The 25,897-nt window shown below is 43.7% G+C and overlaps 1 protein-coding gene across 3 annotated transcripts in view; it reads left to right on the top strand.

Annotated features, from left to right (window-relative positions):
• Positions 1–25,897, top strand: part of GFPT2 (glutamine-fructose-6-phosphate transaminase 2) — a 52,933-nt gene that overhangs the window by 7,946 nt on the left and 19,090 nt on the right. For all 3 annotated transcript variants that reach the window (XM_049874562.1, XM_049874560.1, XM_049874561.1), the window contains exons 2-9: positions 8,912–9,019; positions 10,244–10,342; positions 10,874–10,999; positions 19,571–19,629; positions 20,282–20,416; positions 23,086–23,147; positions 24,973–25,052; positions 25,559–25,676. In XM_049874562.1, coding sequence (XP_049730519.1) covers positions 8,912–9,019; positions 10,244–10,342; positions 10,874–10,999; positions 19,571–19,629; positions 20,282–20,416; positions 23,086–23,147; positions 24,973–25,052; positions 25,559–25,676 — 787 coding nt within the window. The remainder of the gene's footprint in view (positions 1–8,911; positions 9,020–10,243; positions 10,343–10,873; positions 11,000–19,570; positions 19,630–20,281; positions 20,417–23,085; positions 23,148–24,972; positions 25,053–25,558; positions 25,677–25,897) is intronic.

The following is a 25,897-nucleotide window of genomic DNA, read 5'->3' as shown; positions in this document are numbered from 1 at the left end:
TTTTAATTTTATTAATATAAGGGAGGGGAAAAAGGGAAAAAAAAAAGATGGAAAGTGGAGTTCAGAGAAGGGAAAGGTTATTTTCAGCTAGGGGGACAGAGGAAGCTTATGGGAGAATTGGCATGGGGCTTTAGTGGGACTGTGCCAGGCTGAAGCCACCCCACAGGAGTGGACCCCACAGGTCAGATACTACAGGGTGGGTGGGGAGCAAGGGTGGGTCACGATGGCTGTGTCCCATCATGGAAGACATTGTGGCCAGGCCAGGATAAGCACTGTGGGCACTGGAGGGCAGAGAAGTATCTGGGGAAGGAGGGATGAAGTTGGGGCCAGCCTTACTGTGGTTGCCTGGGCCCTGGTGGAGAGGGGGAGAAACAGGAAGGGAAAGGAGTTGGAAGCAGGAGTGTTCCCATAGTGGGGGTGGGAGGCAAAGGGGGCAGGGGAGGATTGTTTTAATGTGCCAGCACCTGGCCTGAATCTGACCAGAGGAGACTCTGAGCTTCGCCTGTCAGGTTGTCAGTTGGGCATATCCCTGCAAGCCAGGTCCTCTAAGTGTAAGCTGTCTCTCACCCCTTGGAGCAGGATTCTAAAGCAGGTAAGTATGCTGATTTGGGGGACAGCAGCAATGAGCTTGGGCCTGAATGAGATAGACCTGAGTGTTCATAAAATGATACTGGTGAGGAGTGTGCTTCTTGCCTCAAGTAGGTACAAGAGACTAAATAGGCAGCTTCTGTCCAGAGGTGAGATGAGAAAGAAGGGGACAGGAGCTGGCTGAATGGACATCGGAAATACAGGATGGAGAGGAGGAGTATGCTGTCACATTGTAGGGAGAGCAACTAGAGTCACATAATATGTGTATAAGTTTTTCTATGAGAAACTGACTTGAATTGTAAACGTTCACTTAAAGCACAATAAAAAAATAAATGATAGACCTAAGTGCGAACCACTAAAGTCTTTGCCTCTAGAGCCTCAGATGCCTCATCTGTACCCTAGTCTCTGGTCACAGGGCGTTGTGAAGATTAGATGAGATAACGTATCGAGAGGGTTTGGCTCGTGGTGGTGGCAGTGGTGGTTTACTCTGAAGCCCACCCAGCAGAGTCCTGGGATCCTGCCATGGAACCTGGTTCTTTTGTCTAGAAAGCTCTTCTCACTAACAGTCCTGTGATCATCGCAGTGCACAAGGTTGGAGGGGGAGGGTTGTGCTGGTGGACATGAGTCCTTGTTCTTGCCTGTCATGGAGTTAATCACGAGAACTGGCGGTGCCATGCTGACACTCAGGGGAACTGGAACTGAGTGCCTCCCACCTCCCCTGACTTTCTTCTATTGTTTTCTAACTCCCCATTCCCCCTACTCCCAACCCCTGGTGTAACCACTAATCTTTTGTCTCAATGAATTTGCCTATTCATTTTCATATAAGTGGGGTCATACAATATGTCCTCTTGTGTCTGACTTATTTCACTTGCATAATGTTTACAACGTTCATCCATGTCATAGCATGTGTCGGAACTTCATTTCTCTTTGTATGTATATACCACATTTTGTTTATTCATTCTTCTGTTGATGGACTCTTGGGTTGTTTCTATCTTTGGGCTGTTGTGAATAATCCCCTGACTTTCTGACTCTCTTGCTCACACTGTGAGTTCCGGCAACCAGATCTGCTTGTGTGTGGCTGAGCGTGGCCATGTCCCAGACCCAACTCAAAAACCACCTTCTCTGACCACCCCTGTTCATCTACCTATTCATGCATTCAGTCATTCAACAAATAATTATTGACACCTAAAATGGGCAGGCCCTGGGTTAGGTGCTAGGGATGCAGCCATGGATAAGACAGATAAAGAAGACAGATGTGGTCCCTGTCCTCATACAGAGACAATCTAGTGGGGACTTGACGGACGACAAGGAAGCAAGTGCTGTACAGGAAACAAACAGGGCTATGCAGCTTAAAACAACAAAAAGGAAAAGGCCTACATTAGACTGAGTGGGTGGTGACCTTTCAGCTGAAATCTGCAGAATGGGGCAAAACCACCTTTATAGACAGCCGGCCAGGGAGCTCTTTCCCCACCTCTCAGCTCCCAGCCCCTCTGCCTGCACACCCCCACTGTTTGCCTGGGAAGTCAGGAAGGCCCTGTGCATCTTGCCTTCTCTTGACTTACCCTGCGAAGTCCCTGACAGGTGAGCTCATCCGTCCTGCCACCATGCAGCCCCCAGCACAGCGACGGGGCCCTCACCTACTGAAGGAAGTGTGTCAGATGAATTTGACACGTTTGATTTAACCGCCATTTCTGCGTGCAGAAGGCCAAGAGGAAATAATGGTGAGATTGTGCTATTGTCCATGTGGTTTTATTTAGTGGGAGCAATTTCTTGAGAGCTTATTGTATGTACTCGCGGCATTGAGACCTCATTGCCCCTATGGGGTAGGCACTTCCCTACCCCATTTTATTTTAAGAAACACTTCCAATGTGGAAAACACTATTCTGTGTGCTTTACAAAGAAATTGGGTGAATTCTCATAACAATCCTATGAGGTAGATACTGCCATCACCCGTTTTACTGATAGAGAAAGCTAGGTACAGAGGGGTTAGGTAACTTGCCCGAGGCCACGCAGAAAGCAAAGGGCAGAGCTGGACTTTGCAATCGAGTATCTGGTACAGGCTCTGTGCTCTAGCCACCATACTTGGTGCTTCTTGCTAAGTTATACCGCTAATGAGTGGTAGCGGGTGGAGGCAAATGCAGGTGCTATGACCCTGAGCCTGTCTTTTACTGATTTTGGAAGGTGTGTGCATTCACGTGTTTTCTCCCTTCTTGTGGCCGTTATTCCTCCAGGTGAGCTGGGCTGGGCAGTCACAGTGAAGTCCAATTGAGCCCACTCAGCTTAAGAGGATGAGGGGCAGAAGGGCATCCCAGTCACTGCAAAGGGAAGGACAATGGCCTTGGCATGTCAGATGGGGATGGAGGGTTAGACAATCCCAAGGTAGAGCCATCCCCTGGGAAAACAGAGATCAGATCAGAAGTCTAAGGCTCCACACCATCATGCTTCCTGTCCCTGGAAGCTCTCATCCCCTCTCAGAGAGCACCACATGTAGCCCAAAGAGATGTCTGTGCCCTCACGAAATTAAGGTGAGCAAGGGCCACATTGCATTTGCCACTCTCCAAACAGTTCATCCCTGTCAAACTGCTTTGTTGCTTGGCCAGGACTTTTCCTCTTCTGATAGGAGTGAGTCTTATTTAGGTTTCGGCTAGCTAGCTAGACAACTATCATGTATCCACCACGATCTAATGGCACATGGTAAAATATTATCTACAGGCATGTGGTAACATGCTGTAACCCTGAAAAGAGAACACAGTTTCTGCCCTATGCCCAGTGCCCTCTTCAAAGGCAACCACTACCCCCTGGGACTTAGGTGCCCTTCCAGAAATATTCTATACACCTCACCTCCTACCTTGCATAGTTTACCCACTCTTCGACAAGCTGGCTTTTTCACTGGACACTGACACGTTTTGAAGATTAGGTTGCTTTCCAAGAGGACACACAGCTCTCTTTTCTCTGTGGAGGACTGCCTGCCTGAGGTCCTGCCGTGAGACCATATCAACATTTACCCTGCCAGGCACCAGGCTGTCTCCGGTCTTTAGCTACCACAGGCAACGTTGCATATAATGTACAGTCGATCCTTAATCTTTGCAGACTCTGTATTTGTGAATTCATCTACTTGCTAAAATTTATTTGTGATACCAAAATTAATACTTGCAGCATTTTCACAGTCATCCTCAGACATGTGCAGAGCTGTGAAAAATTTGAGTTGCCTGAAACACACGTTCCCAGCTGAGGCTGAGCAAGGCAATGCTCTGCCTTCTTGTTTCAGCACTCATATACTGTAGACAAGTGTCCTTTTCATGGTCGAGTTAGTGGCACATTTTTCACATTTTTTTTTTTTTTTTTTTGCTGTTGGTGTTGGTGGCGATTTTGCTGTTTAAATAGTTCCCAAGCCTGGTGCTGAAGTGCTATTTAGTGTTCCTGAGCACAAGAAGGCTGTGATGGGTCTTGTGGAAAAAATCAGCTTTGCTCAGGCACAAGTTATAGTGCTATTGGCCGTGAGTTCAATGTTAATAAATCAACGATAGGGTATGTCCAGGAGAAGAAAAATGAAATTCATAAATCTGTACATGAGGCCACTCCAGAAAGTGCTAAAGTAACTTCTACAATACATGATAAAGCTATGGAAGAGATGGGAAAGCAGTTAAATTTGTGGATTCATGAGAAGACAACAGATTTTAAAAAGCATAGTGGACAGCATTGTTATGAGGCCGAAAGCCGAAGAAACCTGTGGTCACATGACCCAAGATCAGTCAAATGTTAAGTCCTTCTAAGCTAATGTTTTATTACAAACAAATGCTGCAAATAATTAATTATTTGTAAGAAATATATATTAAATACAGTGTCTTTAAACAGAAACATATATAAAACAAGGTTATGTATTGATTAGTAAGGAGCCCTGGTAGCGCAGTAGTTAAGTGCGTGGCTGCTAACTGAAAGGTCAGCGGTTTGAACCCACCAGCTGCTCCACGGGAGAGAAATGTGGCAACCAACTTCTGTAAAGGTCGCAGCCTTGGAAACCCTGTGGAGCAGTTCTACTCCATCCTATACGGTCACTATGAGTCAGAATTGACTTGATGACAATGGGTTTGGTTTATATTGATCAGTTGACCAAAGTGTTGTGACCAGAGGCTCACAGGAACCTAACCCTGTTTTTCCCCTGGAGCAGTGGCTCAGTGTTCACTTATTCAGTGTTCATGGTGACTTTATAGAACATAATTACTGAATAATGAGAATCGACCGTACACATGTCCTTATTGTACGTATGCACATACATCTCTACAAAGGTATCTGTTGGATAAAGTCTTAGAAGTGCCACAGCTCTGGTCAACATATGTGCACATTTTACATTTTGACAAATTGCCAAATAGCTTGCCAAAGAGGGTGCACAAATTTAAATCCTCCCTATTGTCAAACTGATCTTTACTGACCTTAGAGGTAAAAAATTGGTTCTCATCGTACCTGTTATTTGTGGATGGAATGGTTCCAAAAGGTAATTTCAATGTGAATAGAAAGAGAATTACTGGAAAAGCAGATTTATTTTGCTTTTTTTTAAAGTAGTAGGAGCACAAGGTAAATGCTGATTTGCCCACTTCATTTTAGTAGAGTACAGGGAGAATACAGCCACAAAGGCGAGCTGTGAAAAGGAGACAGTGCCTAGATATTCAAAGAAAGTATTGAATAGATGTTGGTATGCAAGAGATTTTATGTTGAAAATTAGATTATGCCTTCTTGGGCAAAGATCTCTAGAACCTCTTCTTGGCAGCCCTCTTCATCATGGTAATCTTCCAAGCTGTGGCCCCAAGTGGCTGCTGAGCCTCTCAGCTGAGTGTGGGCTCACTTCATGGTCCCAAAGACAAGGACCCTTTAACTATCCAGGCCACCAGGGGCTTTGGCAGCAACCCCCCAAGAAAGCCGTTCTGAATGAATCTGTGGAGTCAGAAACACAACACAGAACTTTTGTGTCTAACATGAGTTAAGGTGTTTGGCCCAGAGGGTGGGGAACTGCAAAGCTGGAGAGAGCAGAACCAGAGAGCACTCTCATAAAAACATTTCAGATCTAAAATCTTTTTAGAGTTGGTGATCATTACATATCTGGGCCTTTGTGTCATCCATGATGGCTGTGAGCTCATTTTATTGGGGTGCAGGTATAATGCTAGAACAATTCCCAAGATGTCAGGCAAGACTAGTACTACAAAAGTACTTAAAAAATGTACAGATGTACAAAAAAAAGTACTGCAAAAAAGATCTGTTAAGTTTCTCCATCCCTCACGTGACTTCTCCCATAGCTATATGGCCTTTGAATTTATTGGAATTTGACCATGCCCTATCCCTCCTGCCCAGGGAACTTTCTGATTTTTGTAGAAAAATTAATGTTATAAATTTTCTTACCTACCCATAGAGTGTGATGATGGTGGTACAGCTCCGTAAATCTACTAACAACCATTGGATTATACGCTTTAAATGGGTGAATTTTATGGTATGTGAATTATAAATGTGACAAAAAAAAATTTTTAACGTTCATATTAAGAGGTAACTTTCTTTTTTGTTGTTGTTGTAAGTAAGGAGACAAAAATACATCCCCAGACTTCTTTTGGTTTGAAGTTGAGGATAAAACATGAGTTCCTCAAAGGCGTAGACTTTCCGCAGGCCTGGGAAGGCTGTGCCTTCCACTGGGGAAGTGAGAAACTCATCTCGCAGGAAAGGGCCTGAACTGCACATCCAGCCTTCACAGGCTATGCTGCTCACCAGACCTGAAGTCAGCAAAACCAAACACCAAACCCATTGCCATAGAGTCAATTCCAACTCAGCGACCCTATAGGACAGAGTAGAACTGCCCTGTAGGGTTTCCAAGGAGCAGCGGGTGGATTTGAACTGCTGAGCTTTTGTTTGGCAGCTGAGCTCTTAACCACTGTACCACCAGGGCTCTGGAAGTCAACAAAGAAGACAGAATAGCTTACGGTTGGAATTACCCTTGGCCATTTTTAAAACAAAATGTCTGTACCTGCTCAGAAAGCCCAGTATCTGTGATTTTCTGTATGTGCCTTCCTAAGTGCATACAAATATCTAATGTGTACAGTATGCAAGAATGCAAAATATAATTTACAGCGTTATTTAAATTACTCTATGTCCTATTTTTTGATTGCATATAGATGATTTTTAGTAAGTTAAAGGTTCACATGATGTAACCCTACTAACTGTTTAGGAAAATAACATTCATTTAATTGAAGCTTAATCATTCATTCAGATATACGACTTGAATCTAATCTACTTAACAACTAGATATATTGTAGGTGTTTTAACTGTATAATCATAGTCAGCCCTCGATTATCTGTGGGCAGGTTGTCCTCTCCAAGGTTCGACTTTGGCAAATTATTAGGAGAGGAGGGCCTAATAGAAGAATTGGGTCCTATTACAGAAAAATGTAATTAGAGAAGTAAACCATCTTTTAACAATCTCAGTATTCACCCTGGGGGCAGTGCTGCCCTGTGGTTAGGAGCATATGTTCTGAAGTCAAGTGTCCTGGGTTCCACTCCTGACCATGCAGTCTACCAACACTGAGACTGGGCAAGCCACAGCCTCCATAGGCTTCTGTTCCCAGAAGAGGAAGAGAAGGGCGATGGCAGGACCAAGCTCTAAAGCTGTCAAAAGGTTTGATGGACATCTGCTTGGGAACATGGCCCAGTACCTTGCACAAACGAAGTTCTCCATAGATTGGTTACTATTAATATGACTGAAGCCCTGTAGCTTTTTCATGATCTGTACTATTGCTTCCCTCTATTAATACAGATTTATGGTCATTCTGTTCCACAAACATTTATTGAACAAGAACTGTGTACCAGGGCACAGTGAGAAATATAAAGATAGAAGCACTAGCCCTTGTCAAGGGAATGTAGATGGGTCTCAAAATGCAAGAGTGGTGGGCAGCCCAGAGCAAGGGAGCATTCTTGTGGAACCCTAGGACAAGCTCTCCCTTGGGAGAGCTGAGGTTTGAGGCCGGGCAGGATGTCCCAGGTGGGGGCAGAGAGGAAGAAAGAACAGAGTCGGAATCCACTCAACCGCAACAGGCTTGGACTTGGGCTGTACCGCAGGCACCTGGGTGACAGGGATGGGGGCACTCCCAGAGGAGGCTCGAGGGCAGACCAGAGGCCCATAGTCTCAAATGGGCAAGTGGAGGTGTCTTAGTTTCTTAGTGCTGCTGTAACAGAAATACCGGAAGTGGGTGACTTTAAAGAACAGAAATTTATTTTCTCACACTTCAAGAGCCTAGAAGTCCAAATTCAGGGCACTGGCTCTAAGTGAAGGCTCTCTTGCTCTCTCCCCCTTTCTGTATCTCATTCTCTCTCTCATTTCTGGGGGGAAGATCCTTATCTCTTTCAGCCTTTGTAGTCCCATCATGCCTTGGTTACTTGGCAATCTTCATGTGGCATCTGTCTTCCTCCCCCGCCCCCCGCTTGTGTTTTCTTCTATGTCTAATCTGCTCTTTTTATCACTCAGACACGATTAGGTTTAGGACACACCAACAAATTTGGCGGGGGGGTGCACAATTAATCCATAATAGGAGTTTGAAAAGGCAGAACCAACATGACAACTATTTCCTCTTTGGGAAAATATTGTTTTGAAATACAAATACAGAAAATAAAGTCAAATAAAATCTTCTTGGCTTGTGAGCTTACCTTGAAGATAAGGATTCTCCAGGGGCCAAGGGAGCATGAGGGGGTTTTATTGCTGCTGCTATAAATGTAGTGCTTGCTCATGGTGCAGTACTGGGGCATGGAAAGTGGAAGCCCAAGTCCCCAGCACCTGCTATCACCTGCTACAGAAGACTTCTGTTGATTTCCTATGACTCTTGCTGGTGTTTTCTAGACAAATCAAGGATTACATAGATGTGGGACTGCCATATATTTCAAGGTGGCTAGGTTGTTTTGTGGTCCTTTGCCATTATAAGAGTTGCCACAATGAAAGCTTCCCCCTTCTGTTTTTGCATGACTCTAAAAATGTGCCCATAAGACAATTTTTCAGCAGTGGAATTGGAAGGTGAGGAGCAAGTGCATTTTATTTTTCTAGGTGGTGACACCTGGTTCATCAGTCTTTTTATTAAGATCGGTAAGGACTAAATAAATGGGTAAGACCCCCTTCCAGAGCAGGAGGGGAGTGAAGTTCATATTTGGTTATGTCTGGGAAGGCTTCCTCCTCTCTGTAGGCATGCGGGTCCTGGAAGCCCTACTGAGATGTCACATTTTCGTCCCCAGAAGTGTTTTCTTCTAAGCACGAACTAAGTGTTTTATAAATGTGTAATTTTTTTTTCTTCCTCTTTTAACAGGAATCTTTGCCTACATGAACTACAGAGTCCCCCGGACAAGGAAGGAGATATTTGAAACTCTCATCAAGGGCCTGCAGCGGCTGGAATACAGAGGCTATGACTCGGCAGGTGGGTCTGCAGGCAGGTGGGCAGACTCTGCTCATCCATCTTCTTTATGGCCATTTTTCTGATGTTCTTTCCAGTATTCCTTTCCAATATAAAAATAATATCTGTCCATTAAAGAAATCTGGAAGCCATATAAAAGTAGAAAGAAGAAACAAAACATACCCCTCCCTGACAATCTCTTTATGCCTCCCTTTCATCCATTTGTATGTACCTGATGGTTGGAGGTGGGCGGAGTGGGGGAAAAGGTGTCTGTGCATAGGTATTTTTTGTTTTTTTCTCTAATTGTAACCTCTATTTATCACATTTTTTTTTTTTTTTACATTCTTTGCTTTTTTTCCACTTGAACATTTTCCATTATTCTAAACTCGTCCTAGATATCTTAAGGGCCATACAATCCTCCACTCGGTGGCTGTCTCAGAGTTGACTCTTCTGCCCTCCTACCAGTTACCGGTTGCCATCTAGTCGACTCTGACTCACGGCAACCCTATGTGTGTTAGAGTAGAACCGCACTTCACAGGGTTTTCAGTGGCTGATATTTTGGAAGTAGATCGCCATGTCTTTCTTCTGAGGCACCTCTGGGCGGACTCGAACCTCCAACCTTTCAGTTAGTAACCGAGTGTTAACCATTTGCACCACCCAGAGACTCCTCCATCCTCTTAACATGTGGATATTTAGTCTGCTTTTCATTTTTGATTAGGCATCCTTAGGAGAAAGAGAAAGGCATGTCTGCAGCCAGACACATTTATATCTCTATTAATTCTTAACAGAAATCAAGCCAGATAAAAATTGCAAAAAGACTAATTCAATATCTCTACCTAAAATATGATAATTCAAAAAACATAACAAGGTAAGTGTTAAGTGCTCTTACAGAAGTCTGTTGCTGTATGGGTGGGCATGGTAACACCTCTCCTGGGCAAGCTTCTGTGGTGCTTACCCTGGTTAGAAGCTCTCAGTAGAAGGTGGTCAAGGCAATCCACGCATGGAACAAGCAGGCCACGTGCTCTTCTGATTGCTGCTAAGTGTCACCACAGGCACAGGCTCTTTGTTCAAAGGAAGTTTCCTGAAAATGCATAGTTCTCTTTGGGTCAGCAAGCCTGGGGAAGAAGAGCTTCAGTAAAGAGCCAGCACCATGCAGCTATCTAATCCTGTACAGTACCTGGTGATAAAGGGTAGGAGACAGAAACTTAAATTCCAATATAAATACAAAAAATAATGTTTAAATTACAGGTCTGGCAATTGATGGAAATAATAATGAAGTCAAAGAAAGATATATCCAGCTAGTCAAGAAAAAGGGAAAAGTCAAGGCTCTTGATGAAGAACTTTACAGTAAGTGGAGAAACACAGAGTTAGAGGAATCAGCGCAAGCATGGGTCACTTTACAAGATTTTATTCCAGCCGCGTTCTAGACTCAGAGTATTAACTTGTCCAAGCTTAGATCAATGGAAGGATGGTTAAGTGCATGTCATAAAACAGTGTTTCCCAGAGTGTGAGGTGGATTATTTTAGCTGCGATGCATGGAGAATTTTTCTTTATAATTTCTGTAATTATGTATTTATTTTAATTTTTATGGCAAATGATACTGCTTTCCATTTTTAGTAGTGATATAAAATTTTCTCTTAAGTTTATTTCAGTTAAAAAGTGAGTTAAGTTACTGATCAATACTAAACAAACAACTGCAAGGTGGCACCCAGGTCTGGCAGAAACCCCCAGGGTAGGATGTAGGTGGTGATGGTTGCCATAGACTATTGGCAGAGGCGACGCCCATTAGTGCTCTTTATGCTATAACAGTCCCTCCTCGCCTTAATATTATTGAGTTAGTATTGTAAAGTGCTGCAAACTAACTTCTCTTTCATTTAGAACAAGACAACATGGACCTAAAGGTGGAGTTTGAGACCCACTTTGGCATTGCCCACACACGCTGGGCCACCCATGGGGTGCCCAATGCTATCAACAGCCACCCACAGCGCTCAGACAAAGGCAACGGTAAGTAGTATGGCCTTGATCCCCATCCCCAAGCCACATGCCGGAGGGGGCTCCATGGCTACCCTGACTTCTCAGCATGCCTCTTCTTCCCAAGAGAATCCAAACATTCACCCTCCCAAAGCCTCATCTGGCAGCATGACCTGCAGGCAGGAGGCAGATGAAGCCGGCCCCTGGGCCAGTGGCATCACTAGTGGGGTGTGGGGAGTGTGGACCATACCACGTGACACTATCAGAGGGGGTGACACCAAAAATGGCCGCCTATAAAATTTGTGTCAGTATTTCAGCAAAAATTTATTATTTTTTATAAAAATACCCTGTAGTTAGCTGTAACAACAAAAAAACATTTTTCGTAAGCCCAGCTTACATGTATCAATATACCTACATGGCTAAAACTCTATGCTAATTTACTTTTTGAACCTCCTAATGTGCTCCAGTCAGAGCTGTCATCATTACCAAATTACAATGAATCATATAGTTTCGTCTGCACACAATGTAAACATGTGCTGTTATTTTCGTTGCAGCGGGTGATTTTATAGTGCTGATTTTGTCAAATTTTCTGGTGTTTTAGCTATAATATTGTGGTAAGTAGTATTTGTGAACCTATAGCAATAACTTTTTTGAGAATGAAGTAGCAATTAAAGGCAAAGAAGGAGAAAAATCAAAAAAGGCTTCTACTCAGTTGCTAATAATGTTACTAATAATGCAATTCAACATAGAAAGATTTCACAGTTTTATTGTCAGTATTCGTATATAATCTAAGAAATATTACATTTAAGCAATTTACAACTATATTACATATTATTCTATAATTAAAATTGATGATAAACATTACTAAGGATTCTGTACGGTCTGATATGGGAGAAGGTCCATGGGGGGATGACTCCAACCCTAGTGACACCGCTGCCCCAGGCAGTGTTGACTTCCCCAGGCATCCACAGGAAAATGATGGCACTTTCCTGTGACTGCTATTGGCTTCTTAGAACCTAACCCATGATTGGGATATAGCAGCATGAAGGACTGAGGGCCTTGGCACCATTCCTCCATGAGAGGCTGAGGTTCCCAAGGGCTGGGTGCTTAAGGTAAAGTCTTTAGGTTTCTTCCTCATGCAGCTACCCCTCCCACAAAAAGAGAATGGTACTGAGTGAGGGCAGGTGGGTAATGTTTGAGGTGCCCGCTCCAGCACCTGGGCCCCTGTGATGAGGCCAAGTACTTGAGATTTGGAAAAGCAGGCTGTAACCAGGGACCCAAGGGCTCTTCCCAGTCAGCAAAGCTGTCAGCTTGGCTTGGTTCATGTTTTTAAAAATAGAGAAATATTTGACAAAGAAGTCCAGGTTTCTGGCATCTCTTGATGGACTGGGGAATATGGAAACACTGAGCTCATGGTGCCCCAGGGTACCACTGACCCGCTGTGGGCAACAGGCTGGGAGCAGGAGGTGCTGCTCCCGGTGAGTATGCACGACAGGTGGAGGGCCAAGAGGCCCTCTGTGGTGGACGTGGGCTCCCCACTCTCCCAAATGCCCATCATGCCAGCCCCAGTTCACAGATTCACACCACCTGCCTGGGCCCCAGTGCAGTTTGTGTCATGTGCACTAGTCAGCTTCTGCAATAGGAGATAAATAGCTAGGAGATTTATACATATAGATATAAATTAGTTTGCTGTAGAGTAGACTCCTACTCATGGTGACCTCATGTGTTGCAGAGTAAAATTACTCCCTAGGGTTTTCAAAGGCTATGACCTTTCAGAAGTATATCTGCAGGATTTTCTTCTGAGGTGTCTCTGGGTGGACTCCAACCTCCAACCTTTCAGTTAGCATCTGATGCTTTTAACTGTTTGCACCCTCCCAGGGACTGCAGATATAGATGTAGATATATATATAGATATAGATGTATACACACACACACGTATATGTACACACACAAGTGCACACACACACATATACAAAAGTGTGTGTGTGTATACACACACACACACCAGAGATTTATTTTCAGGAATTGGATCATATGATTTTGGGGGCCTGGCAAGTCTAAAATCCATAAGGCAGGCCAGCAGGCTGGAAACTCAGGAGAATTTCTATGCTGCAGTCTTGAGTCAGATTTCCTCCCTTCTTCAGGAAACCTCAGTTTTTGTTCTTTAAGCCTCCAACTGATTGGATGAGGCCCACCCACATTGTGGATGGTAATCTGCTTTACTTAAAGTCAGTTGATTATAAATGTTAGTCACATCAAAATACCTTCATAGGAACATCTAGACTAGCGTATGACCAAACAACTGGGCATACAGCCTACTCAAGCTGACCCATGATATCAACCATCACACTGTGTGTGTTTCTATTAAATGACATCCCTATGCTCTCTCCCATGGCGGAAGGACTGATAAGCCTAGAACTGCCAGTGGCAGCTCCTGGCGGTGAGGGGGAGGGGATGAGATGGAAGAAGAGATATAATCCCTAATTCCTCCCAGGTAGAAAGTAAGGTGGGCAGGAGCCTAAGGCATAGCCTGGGCCTTCCAGTGAGCCCCACTCTGGGTTATACCTGGTCAGGTCAGAAGCCCCTGATGACTCACACCTGTGCATGAGTGTCTGGCAGACAGAATGATTTCTGGAGTCACGCCAGCCAGGGACCCCACCCCAAGACATCCCCTGACATAGTGTATGTTCTTGCCAAGACCCAGATTAGAGTTGTTGTTGTGTACCATCAAGTCAATACTGACTCACAGCGACCCTATAGGACAGAGTAGAACTGCCCCATAGGGCTTCCTAGGCTGTAATCTTTAAGGAAGCAGATCATGAGGTGTTTTCTCCCGAGCAGTGGCTGGTGAGTTCGAATTGCCTGCCTTTCGGTTAGCAGCCGAGAGCTTAACTTATGTCACAAGGGCTCCTTTTAGAGTAGTGGTCAAATAATAAATCAGTATTTGTTGGATGCTTATTATCAGGCACTGAGCAAAACCCTTGACAAGCATCCTTGCAGTTAATCATGGAAATCAGGCCACAGGAGAGAGTAGCACTTCTCCGTCCTGTGTGCCCTACCCACTTCAGGTTGGCGGTACCCTAAGGCAGCCTGCAGCACTGAGTGGGGAGGATAAGCACCCCCTGCCCCACAAACACACAGAGCATGGGAGGCACAGCTTCTCTCTGATGCACTCTTCAGGGATATACCAGCTCACCCTGCCCAATTTGGAAGGGAAGGCCTCATCTGGCAAATGGAAGGCGAGCCCCATCCACCCCACTCAGCAGAGCAGCTGAAGGTAGCACAGGGGCTAGAGCTGCATAGTTGTCCACATGGTCAGTCTTGGGTAGTAAGATTTTAGCTGGGAACTGCTCCTTGTATCTGGTCCACACCCTGTCAGAGAGGATCCTGAACCATACTGTGTCCCCATTCCTGGGGCAGGTGCCCTACACCCAGAAGGAAGACAGCAGATCCCATGATTCTGAGGACCTGGCATGTACTCCCAGGCAAACCACAGGTTAGATGTAGACACTGGTCCCTGGAGCAGCAGTGTTGGCTGAGGAAACACTAAACTGAAAGCATGTGCCCCGAGGTGTTGCCAACCTCAACCATAGCCTCCTGCCCACCCAAGTGATAAGGTGAGCACCACCAGCCAACCCTCCCACTCAGTGCCCACTATGATTCTGACTATGCCCTGAAAGCAAGGAGGCTCGTAGGAGAACCCACACACACCCAATTTAGAAACTTCTGCCCTGACTCATGGCTGGGTAATTGAAAATAAAACTACATGGGAAATAAGAAAAGATTCTGTAAATTTAATAACTCATGAGTGGTAACTGGAGAGCATACTTTTAAAGAAGACTTATACCCAGCAACTACTTTGCAGAAGGAAAGTGCAAAGGAAGTTTTCTCAAAGAAAACATGGATTTCAGAAAATAATGTTGACAAATTAAGACAATGACTGAGGTAAAAAATATGTGACAAGAAACCAAAAGAGACCTACATAAGTGGAAAAACATACCTTGCTCATGGATAGGAAGAGTTAACATTGTAAAAATGTCTATTCTGCCAAAAGCGATCCATACATACAATGCAATTCCAGTCCAAATTCCAACGACATTTTTTAATGAGATGGAGAAAAAAATCACTAACTTCGTATGGAAGGGGAAGAGGGCGCAGATAAAGATAACATTACTGAAAAGGAAGAACAAAGTGGGAGGCCTCACTCTACCTGATTTCAGAACCTATTATACTGCCTCAGTAGTCAAAACAGCCTGGTACTGGTACAACAACAGATACATACACCAATGGAGAAGAATTGAGAATCCAGACATCAATCCGTCCACATATGAGCAGTTGATATTTGACAAAGGCCCAAAGTCAGTCAAATGGGGAAAAGATATTCTGTTTAACAAATGGTGCTGGCACGACTGGATACCCATCTGCAAAAAAATGAAACAAGACCCATACCTCACACCATGCACAAAAACTAACTCGAAATGGATCAAAGACCTAAATATAAAATCTAAAATGATTAAGATCATGGAAGAAAAAATAGAGACAATGCTAGGAGCCCTAACACATGACACAAACAGTATACAAAACATTACTAACAATGCAAAAGAGAAACTAGATAACTGGGAGCTCCTAAAAATCAAACACCTATGCTCATCCGAAGACTTCACCAAAAGAGTAAAAAGATTACCTACAGACTGGGAAAGAGATTGTAGCTATTACATTTCTGATCAGCGTCTAATCTCTAAAATCTACGTGATACTGCAAAAACTCAACAACAAAAAGACAACCCAATTAAAAAATGGGCAAAGGATATGAACAGGCACTTCACTAAAGAAGACATTCAGATAGCTAACAGATATATGAGGAAATGCTCACAATCATTAGGCATTAGAGGTATGCAAATCAAAACCACGATGAAATTCCATCTCAGTCCAACAAGGCTGGCATACAAAATAATAAATGTTGGAGAGGTTGTGGAGAGACTGGAACACTTCTACACTGCTGGTGGGCATGTAAGATGGTACAACCACTTTGGAAATCGATTTGGTGCTTCCTTAAAAAGCTAGAAATAGAACTACTATACAATCCAGCAACCCCACTCCTTGGAATATATCCTAGAGAAATAAGAGCCTTCACACAAACAGATATATGCACACCTATGTTCATTGCAGCACTGTTTACAATAGCAAAAAGATGGAAGCAACCAAGGTGGCCATCAACGGATGAATGGTTAAATAAATTATGGTACATTCACACAATGGAATACTACACATCAATAAAGAACAGTGATGAATCTGTGAAACATTTCATAACATGGAGGAATCTGGAAGGCATTATGCTGAGTGAAATTAGTCAGTTGCAAAAGGACAAATATTGTATGAGGCCACTATTATAAGAACTCAAGAAATAGTTTAAGCAGAGAAGAAAATATTCTTTGATGGTTATGAGAGTGGAGAGGGAGGAAGGGAGAGGGTTATTCGCTAATTAGATAGTAGACAAGAGCTATTTTAGGTGAAGGGGAAGACAACACACAATACAGGAGGGGTCAGCACAACTGGACTAAACCAAAAGCAAAGAGGTTTCCTAAATAAACCAAATGCTTTGAAGGTCAGCATAGCAGGGGTTGGGGTTTGGGGACCATGGTTTCAGGCGACATCTAGGTCAATTGGCTTAATAAAATCTATTAAGAAAACATTCTGCATCCCACTTTGGAGAGTGGCGTCTGGGGTCTTAAACATTAGCAAGCGGCCATCTAAGATGCATCAATTGGCCTCAACCTACCTGGAGAATGAAGAACACCAAAGACACAAGGTAAAGATGAACCCAAGAGACAGAAAGGGCCACATAAACCAGAGACTACATCAGCCTGAGACCAGAAGAACTAGATGGCGCCTGGCTACAAGCGATGACTGCCCTGAAAGGGAACACAACAGAGAACCCCTGAGGGAGCAGGAGAGCAGTGGGATGTAGACCTCAAATTCTCCTAAAAAGACCCGACTTAATGATCTGACTGAGACTAGAAGGACCCCGGTAGTCATGGTCCCCAGACCTTCTGTTGGCCCAGGACAGGAATCATTCCCAGAGCCAACTCTTCAGACAGGGATCGGACAGGACAATGGGATGGAGAGGGATGCTGATGAGGAGTGAGCTTCTTGGATCAAGTGGACACATGAGACTATGTGGGCAGCTCCTGTCTGGTGGGGAGATGAGAAGGCAGAGGGGGACAGAAGCTGGCTGAATGGACATGGAAATAGAGAGTGAAGGAGTATGCTATCTCATAACGGGAAGAACAACTAGGAGTATATAGCAAGGTGTATATAAATTTTTGTATGAGAGACTGACTTAATTTGTAAACTTCCACATAAAACACAATAAAATTTTTTTTTAAAATGTGACAGAGTTGAGAAAATGCTGCAGTGGAATAATGTCACAATATATATTAAAAAAAAATTGGAGCAGGGGATGGATATGGAGGCAGTTCATAGAGATCCAGCATATGGATAACCAGTGTTCCCAAGAAGAGGTTAGGCCAAATGCAGTAGAAAAAAAAAATATATATATATATGTAAAACTGTAACAGAGCTAGGCTGTGGCTAACACACCTGCAAAAAATGGACCTTTCTTATTGAAGCCTTCTCATTTTTTGTAGCTTCACAAAAATAAACAATGCATTTTAAAAGGAAGAAAGGAAACTCTGGCAAAATAAATAAATAAATAAAGGAAAAGGTTTTTAAGGATATAGTTGGCGAAATCTTTCCTGAACTGAAGAAAGACTCTAATCGGCAGATTTAAATGTTCACTGAGCAATAAAGCTATGCTGTCGATTCTGACTCATAGCAACCCTATAGGACAGAACAGAACTTTACCATAGGGTTTCCAAGGCTGTAAATCTTTATGGAAGCAGTTTGCCACATCTTTCTCCCATGGAGTAGCTGGTGGTTTTGAACTGCGATCTTTTGATTAGCAGCCAAGTCCTCAACCACTGCGCTACCAGGGCTCCTTCACTGAGTGATACCCAGTGCTGTCGAGTCGATTCCGACTCATAGCGACCCTATAGGAAGAGTAGAACTGCCCCATAGAGCTTCCAAGGAGCGCCTGGTGGATTTGAACTGCCAACCCTTTGGTTAGCAGCCATAGCACTTAACCACTACACCAGCAGGGTTTCCACTGAGTGATAGTCAATATTTATGAAGAGCACCCAGAATATAGACACATCCTGCTGGAATTATTAAATCTCAAGGGTAATAGTCTTTCTGTCTTCTAGACTGGGGAGGAGATCTCAGCTTGGCCTTAAACTTTTCCCTCAAGTTCCTCATTCATCAGTTATCTGTTGAGAAAACGCAGTGGTGACTGAGGGGGTCACACCTATGTGGGAAGCACCGGGTGTGAGTGGGGTATGCCTCTAGTATGCTGGGGAGGGGAGAAGCTGCTGAAAAGAAGTGCTCCTGGCCACACAGGAATGTGGGTGACCCCAGGGGTACCAGAACTTCTGGGGAGTTTTTTCTCAAGACAATCAGGATTTTAAATAAAAATTCAGTATTTTGAAAATATTTTGAAAATGTAGTGTGGGAAAAACAGTACATCTGTGAGCTGTTAGCTTGTGACTTCTTTGAGCTTAAAGCCTGTTGGGGGTGAATGGAATTGTTTCTGTATAAATAAGGGTTAGTCATTCCCTATTTGGCATCATTACTGTCACAGATTGAATTATGTCCCCCCCAAAATGTATGTATCAGTTTGGCTGGGCTGATTCCCAGTATTGTGTGGTTGTCTTCCATTTCGTGATTGTAATTTTACATTAAAGAAGATTAGGGTGGGATTGTAACACCCTTACCAGGCCACATCCCTGATCCAATGTAAAGGGAGTTTCCCTGGGGTGCGGCCTGCACCATCTTTTCTCTCTCAAGAGATAAAAAGGAAAGGGAAGGGAGCAGAAAGGAGGGACCTCATACCACCAAGAAAGCAGCGTTGGGAGAAGAGCAAGTCCTTTGGACCTGGGGTCCCTAAGCAGAGAAGCTCCCAGTCCGGGGAGGAGATTAACAAGAAGGACCTTCCTCCAGAGCCGACAGAGAGAAAGCCTTTCCCTGGGGCCGACACCCTGAATTTGGACTTTTAGCCTACTTAACTGTGAGGAAATAAACTTCTCTTTGTTAAAGCCATCCACGATGGTATTTCTGTTGTAGCAGCAACTGGATAACTGCGACAATTACCAAGGTTAAAAGTTTGGCTGCTAACCAAAAAAGTCAGCAGTTCAAATCCACCAGCCACTCCTTGAAAACCCTATAAGGCAGTTCTACTCTGTCCTATAGGGTCGCTATGAGTCGGAATCAACTCAACAGCAATGGATTTTGTTTTATTTGATAATGTTGTACACCAAGTAAGAGCTCTGTACCTGACTAGGCTGGTGGATATATTTTATTGAAAGAGAAGTGTGTTTCCTCAAAAGTGAATTGTCATAGTAGGTGCCAATTCTAGTAATTATAAGTGAAGTTTGCTCAACAGTAGTCTTTGCAGGGGCAGCATTTTCAAGCTGTCAAATCATTCTCCTTGCCATCTGACTTGAATTTCATTTCTTAATAGCATTCTCCACTAACTAAACTTTTCTTTCAGAATTTGTTGTCATACATAATGGAATCATCACAAATTACAAAGATCTGAGGAAATTTCTGGTAAGATACTTCCCCTGGTAATATCTAAGTCAAAGGGTATTGGTCTTCCCCAGAAATGTTTCAATCAGCTCATTTCCCTCTGGAAACAAATGCAGGAAGTGAGTGAGGCCCACTTTCAGCCACGTGTAAATCTCAGCCCCAGCTGAGCTAGCCACCCCAGATCTTGTTTGAGGAGATACTGGGGCATTAGCATTTACCCCAAAGGCTATTGCAAATTTATAGAATCAAAATAATATGAACTTCCTTTTTTTAAAGTATCTGCACTATATCACATATTGACTCGTACAATAAATGGGATGTGGGGTGGAAACTCAGATGGTTGAGCGTTTAAAGTATGAAAAGGTTATGTGGTGTTGGTTGGAATGTGTGTGGGTTTGACTCAACATATTTTATCATTTTGACTGTTGTTATTTTGCAATGTCCAGATTAACGGCATGGACAAGTTTCTGAACCAGGATGATCTCAGGGAATTCTGGAATGACTCAACAGTGTTTGGCTGTGATTCTGGCAAATTTATCCTCTCTTTCCAGTTTTCCTTGTTCTCACTTATAAGTCACTCCAAGGGCAAGTCATAATGGAGGAGAGGTAGCTGGCCAGGCCAGCATTAAACAATGACCATTATCTGACACTCATGTCCAACCAAATATTACAGGAAAGCAAAGGCTACGAGTTTGAGTCAGAAACGGATACGGAGACCATTGCAAAGCTGATTAAATATGTGTTTGACAACAGAGAAACTGAGGACATTAGATTTTCAACACTGGTCGAAAGAGTCATTCAGCAGCTGGTAAGTCACAAGTCCCATCTGTCTAAATTATTCCTTCATTTCGTAAGTATTTATTAAGCAAATTTGGGTGGAATATTGAAACCTGGTGGCACAGTGGTTAAGTGTTCGGCTGCTAACCAAAACCAGTTAGAATTCACCAGCTGCTCCTTGGAAACCCTGTGGAGCAGTTCTGCTCTGTCTTATAGGGTCACTATGAGTCGGAATCGAGTTGATGGCAACAGGTTACTGAGGTAAAACATAGCTCAGTGTCTGGCCTTAAAATGTTACATTCTTACAGGATGGGAGAAGTTCTTTTTTTTTTGTAGTAAATATCAAATAGTGCCTTGCTTCATCTCTTTGAGATGCAGTTTTTCACATTTAATACCTCTGAAATTGTAATCGGCCTTACAATCTATGGCTTCTAATGATCACATGTTACACACATGAACTTGGTCATAGAGGTTCATGTTGTTAGAGTGGTGTACACTGTTGGTTATGTACACAAGGCGGATTTAACTGATTCATTAAAAAGATTTAGAATTGTAGTCTTTCCTTCTGTGATATCAAGTAAAGCAATTATTCGTCATGGTGGACAAATGCCCACAAATCCTCACCAAGTGGAGCTGAGAAAGTAGAGAGACCAGGTGCAGCTTCTGAGAAGTTTCATTCTAGAAGGGACAAAGAAATGAATGGTACAGTGGCCGCAGAGGGGCGTGGTTCCCAGGGAAGTTTAGGTTCTTGTAATAGGAGATAATAGAGCACAATTGTTTGCTGAAGGGAAGAGTAGAGGGAGAGATTGGTGATGTCCCAGAGAGACAAAGTGCCCATGAAGGGGAGCACATGATGGGGGAACTGGCCAGGAAGAGAGCCCTTCCTTGGAGAAGGCACAGCAGGCACAGGCCCCGTGTGGAATGGGGGGAGGGGGGTACTGCTGGCATCCCAGAGCTGGTCCTCCCAGGCAGTGCCATCAGATCACTCCTCCAAGCCAGCAGCAGCCCAAAGATGGTATTGAGGGCCTAGCACGTCTGCACTCAGAGGCTGTGGCAAATACGACACTGTCATTTGAAGGAATCATCCTTGGGTACTTTCAAATAATTTGTCTTAAAAAAAAAAAGAAGTCTACTGTTGAAATCTTTTACCAAGGACTCCCATTTTGGGGATCATAATTTAGAGAATATATTAATAAGTAAGAACTTGTTCCACAAGTACTGTATGTTATAATATACTGTATAATATACAGTAAGCCAATTTGATATTGGATCACAGTATTTCCTCTTTTCCATTTGTAATTCTAAATTTCTGAAATGTCTCCCCAATAATGGCACTTTTGAACTTTAGTGCCTTTCTTACCTAAAGCAACGTGGGGCTCTTTTGGGCAGGAAATGGGAAGTGACTTTCTATTTGATCCTGTTACATAGTCCACAAAACCACCAGAGTAAATGTCAGGTCCTGAAACCCCTGCACTTGGGCAGCTTGAATGGCTCTTTACAGCCTGGGGATGCTGACTCCCTCTGGGCCTCTTTGGTTGTGCTGCTGGGTTGGCCTTGGGTTCCGAAACATGAGAGATTTCACATGGAAATACAGGTTTACAGCTGGTTTGTATATAACCAAGATGGTAAATTAGTACAGGATGGTCAGAATATAGGATAGGATTTTGCACCAAGAATTTAAGAGAAAAAGCATTTGGAGTCTTGAGTCAGGAAAACGAGATTCTAGTTCTGGCTTTACATAAACCAATAAGCTGAAGGACAGAGGCCAAATGACATTTCTAACCATAGAAATAATGATAATAAGAAACATAAGACTATACTATATTATATATTACTATATTAATTATATACCATATATATGTATTATATTACATATTATTTTAATTACATGTATGTGTATTATTATTATTACTATAAATAGCTCAGAGCCCTGATGGCACAGTGGTTACGTATTCTGCTGCTAACCAAAAGGTCAGCTGTTTGAATCCACCAGCCACTCCTTGGAAACCCCATGGGGCAGTTCTACTCTGTCCTATAGGGTGCCTATAAGTCAGAATCAACTCGATGGCAATGGGTTTGGGTGGATAAACAGCTCATGCTTTTATTAGATTCTCTATATGCCAGGCACTTCTCTAAGCACTAAAAATTGCATTAGCTTACAGTCCTCAGAGAAGCCATACAGTTTCTATCTCTGTTTATAGATGAGGGAAATGAGACACAAAGAAAGTTAAAGTGACTTGCTCCTAAATGATGGGCCCAGGACGTAAACCCGGGTTCTAACATGAGCTAAGTGCAATTTGTAGATTAGTCTCTCCAGCCCTCACAGTTGCTCCCTAGGGGACAAAGATGCTGTCCCTGAGGACAAGCGCAGGGTCCCCCCACCCCAAGCTCTCACTTTCTGTGGTTCTAACTACATCAGTCACAGTAGTCACAATGCTGGCAATCCCTGACAGAGGTCCTCACGGGCCCAGTGGGGTGCAGTCTAGGTTGCTCACAAGTTTTAGACTTTTGCAGGCTCAGCATGGTGCCATCTGCTTTGCTTTCCCCTCCTGACATCACTCTGCCCGCTGTCCTGGCACTCAGCTCCCCAAGTGAGCGCTGCCAGCATGACCCCGGCACCCCTGGCAATGATGAGAGGGCCAGGGAGACCTGTCTTTGCAGTCCAGTCGGGCTGTCCTTCACATTCTTGTGTGTTTTCAGGAAGGTGCGTTTGCATTGGTTTTCAAGAGTATCCACTACCCGGGAGAAGCCGTTGCCACGAGGTGAGGCAAAATGCATGGGCATTTTCAATGAAAAAATTCAAAAAAAATAAAAGAGTATAGCTTGACTGACCATTTGCAGCTTGTACCTAAAGTTACCAGTCAGATAATGTGTGATAAATTCTGCATGACCACTTTATTCCTTTGGAGAGAGAGATTGATTCTTCCATTTGACAGCTAGTGTGTAAACTTAAAGTAAAATGACTCTTTTAGGGAGTTGGAATGCATGTTTAAAATTAAATTATTACCAGCTTTCAAATAAAATGGGAGCCTCTGTCCAGGAGTACAGGAAGCCAGAAGGCCTCCTTGTATGAAGAGGATACTGGTCTCACTCTCTGGCAAAGAATCTCAGGTCTAGAGTGAGTAAGTTACAAAGGTGAATTACTATGTACATTCCTTGTGGATTTGATTTGTATGCTGTGATTCATAAGAATCAGCAAAGAATTCTATTTTGGAGGAAAAAAAAAATTCAAACCCATTGCCATTGAGTCGATTCCAACTCATAGCCACCCCATAGGACAGAGTAGAGCTGCCCCATAGGGTTTCCAAGGAGTGGTTGGTGGACTTGAACTGCCTGCCTTTTGGTAAGCCACCAAGCTCTTAACCACTGTGCCACTAGGGCGAAGATCATGAAATAATACCTTAACCGTATCTACCACTAGAAGTTGTAAACCAAAAGGAAATACAACATCAGCTGCTTTACCGAACAGTCCCTTCTGGGATGCTCTGGCATCCAGGGAGCTGGTGACTAAATTGGGGGGCACCAGGAGAGGAGACCTGAATCAGGGCCCTTACCAGGGCCAGCCACAGGAATTCCTCAGGACTTTCCCTTGTGGAAATTATTGTCTTCTTGATGATGGTATTGCACCTTAGGCAGGCTGTAGATTCTAAACTTAAAGTGCCAACAGGCAGAGAAAAAAACTACCCTTTTGAAAGTGCCTTAAATGGCCCACAAAGTAGAGTATGTACAACGGCCACTCATTTTAATGCCCACTGAAGTTGCAGAGGAGGCAGTGGTGGTTCGGTGGTAGAATTCTTGCCTTCCATGCAGGAGACCCAGGTTTGACTCCTACCCAACGTACCTCATGTGCAGTCTGTCGGTGAAGGCTTGTGTGTTACTTTGATACTGAACATGTTTCAGTGAAGCTCACAGACTAAAAAGAAAGGCTTGGTGATCTGCTTCCAAAAATCAGCCAGTGAAAACTCTATGGATCACAACGATCCAATCTGCAAATGATGGTGGGGAAGGCACAGGACCAGGCAATGCTTTGTTCCATTGTTCATGGGGCCACCATGAGTTGGGGCCGACTTGATGGCAGCTAACAAGAAAGTTGCTAAACAACTGAGCTAGATGAAAAGGAGGAGCAAAAAGAAATCTTTGGGCAAATCTTGGGCATCTAAACGCTCCTGCATTAAAGATGAGCAGCAAATGAACGCTGGGTGGAGGTCCTTAGTGCTCCTGTGAGCCCTCGGGGTTCACGCTACTGCTTAAAGTTTAAATCTCTGTAATCTAACTGTGTAGGTTATTCATGTGTGGGGATTCAGTGGCAGGTCTCATGAGTGTGCAGCCGGAATAGATTATCAGGTGGGTAACCCCATGAAAGGGAGCTAGGATTTACATGCTAGCATGTTGGTAACACTCTCCTTTGTCCCTGCTCTAAGCTTTGAGAGCACTGTGGTCAAGGAGTCCATCCTGTGGGAGTGAAACATGACACTCTGCCCCAGGGAAAGGGCTAGATTTGGGAATCCCATCTCAGATGCTAGGAGGACATCCAGCCTTGGAGTGTTGAAGGTAATTGGGTAACCTCATTCCCTCTTCTCCCCACAGGAGAGGCAGTCCACTGCTCATTGGTGTGCGGAGTAAATACAAACTCTCCACAGAACAGATCCCGATCTTGTATAGGACATGTAAGTTTCTCGAAGTGAAGGGCTTGGACACAGCTACTGATCAGTGTCTCAAGATTTAGCAGCTGCTCTAGTGCATGTCAGCTCCCTTGGAGGCGAGGATGCGTTCGCAAGGAGGTGGGGACATATCTCTAGGTCTCAAAGGCTTTCATGAAATGGAAACTGGCTCCTTTTTTTTTTTTTTCCAGAGATTGTTATTACAGATATTTTCAAACGCACATAAAATTAGAACAGCATCTGGCTCTGTTGTATAATGGCAACCGTGTCCTGATTTGGGGTGTTCATTTGGTTTGTCTTTGTTTGTATTACTGTCACGCTGTAGCAGTTTAAATGCTCTTGCGGTGGCACTGTGCTATTTGGGGTTTTTTTGCAGGATTTGGCTGATGCAGCCAAAGCTAAAAATTGCAGCTCTCTCCCACACATATTCAAAGGGGAAATGGGCTCCTTGCTGCGTGCTATTCAAACAAAAGAGTTTAACGAGATTTGGAATCCACTCCTTCATTTACTAGGCAATTTTGAGAATGTGAAGAATATCTGTAAAACAAGGATGAAGAAGCTGGACAGCTCCACCTGCCTCCACGCTGTGGGCAATAAAGCTGTGGAATTCTTCTTTGCTTCTGATGCAAGGTAATTAAGCCTTTTTTCCTAAGATTACCAAAGAATGACTGATTCAGTAGTGCCATTGCTGACTTACCCCCTGTCTTAGTTACCTAGTGCTGCTGTACAGAAATACCTCAAATGGATGGCTTTAACAAACAGAAATTTATTCTCTCACAGTTCAGGAGGCTAGAAGTCCGAATTCAAGGCTGCAGCTCCAGGGAAAGGTTTTCTCTCTCTGTCAGTTCTGG

This window comes from Elephas maximus, chromosome 2 (assembly GCF_024166365.1).
Source record: "Elephas maximus indicus isolate mEleMax1 chromosome 2, mEleMax1 primary haplotype, whole genome shotgun sequence".
Classification (NCBI taxonomy): domain Eukaryota; kingdom Metazoa; phylum Chordata; class Mammalia; order Proboscidea; family Elephantidae; genus Elephas; species Elephas maximus.
This window is presented reverse-complemented; position numbering and strand designations above follow the sequence as displayed.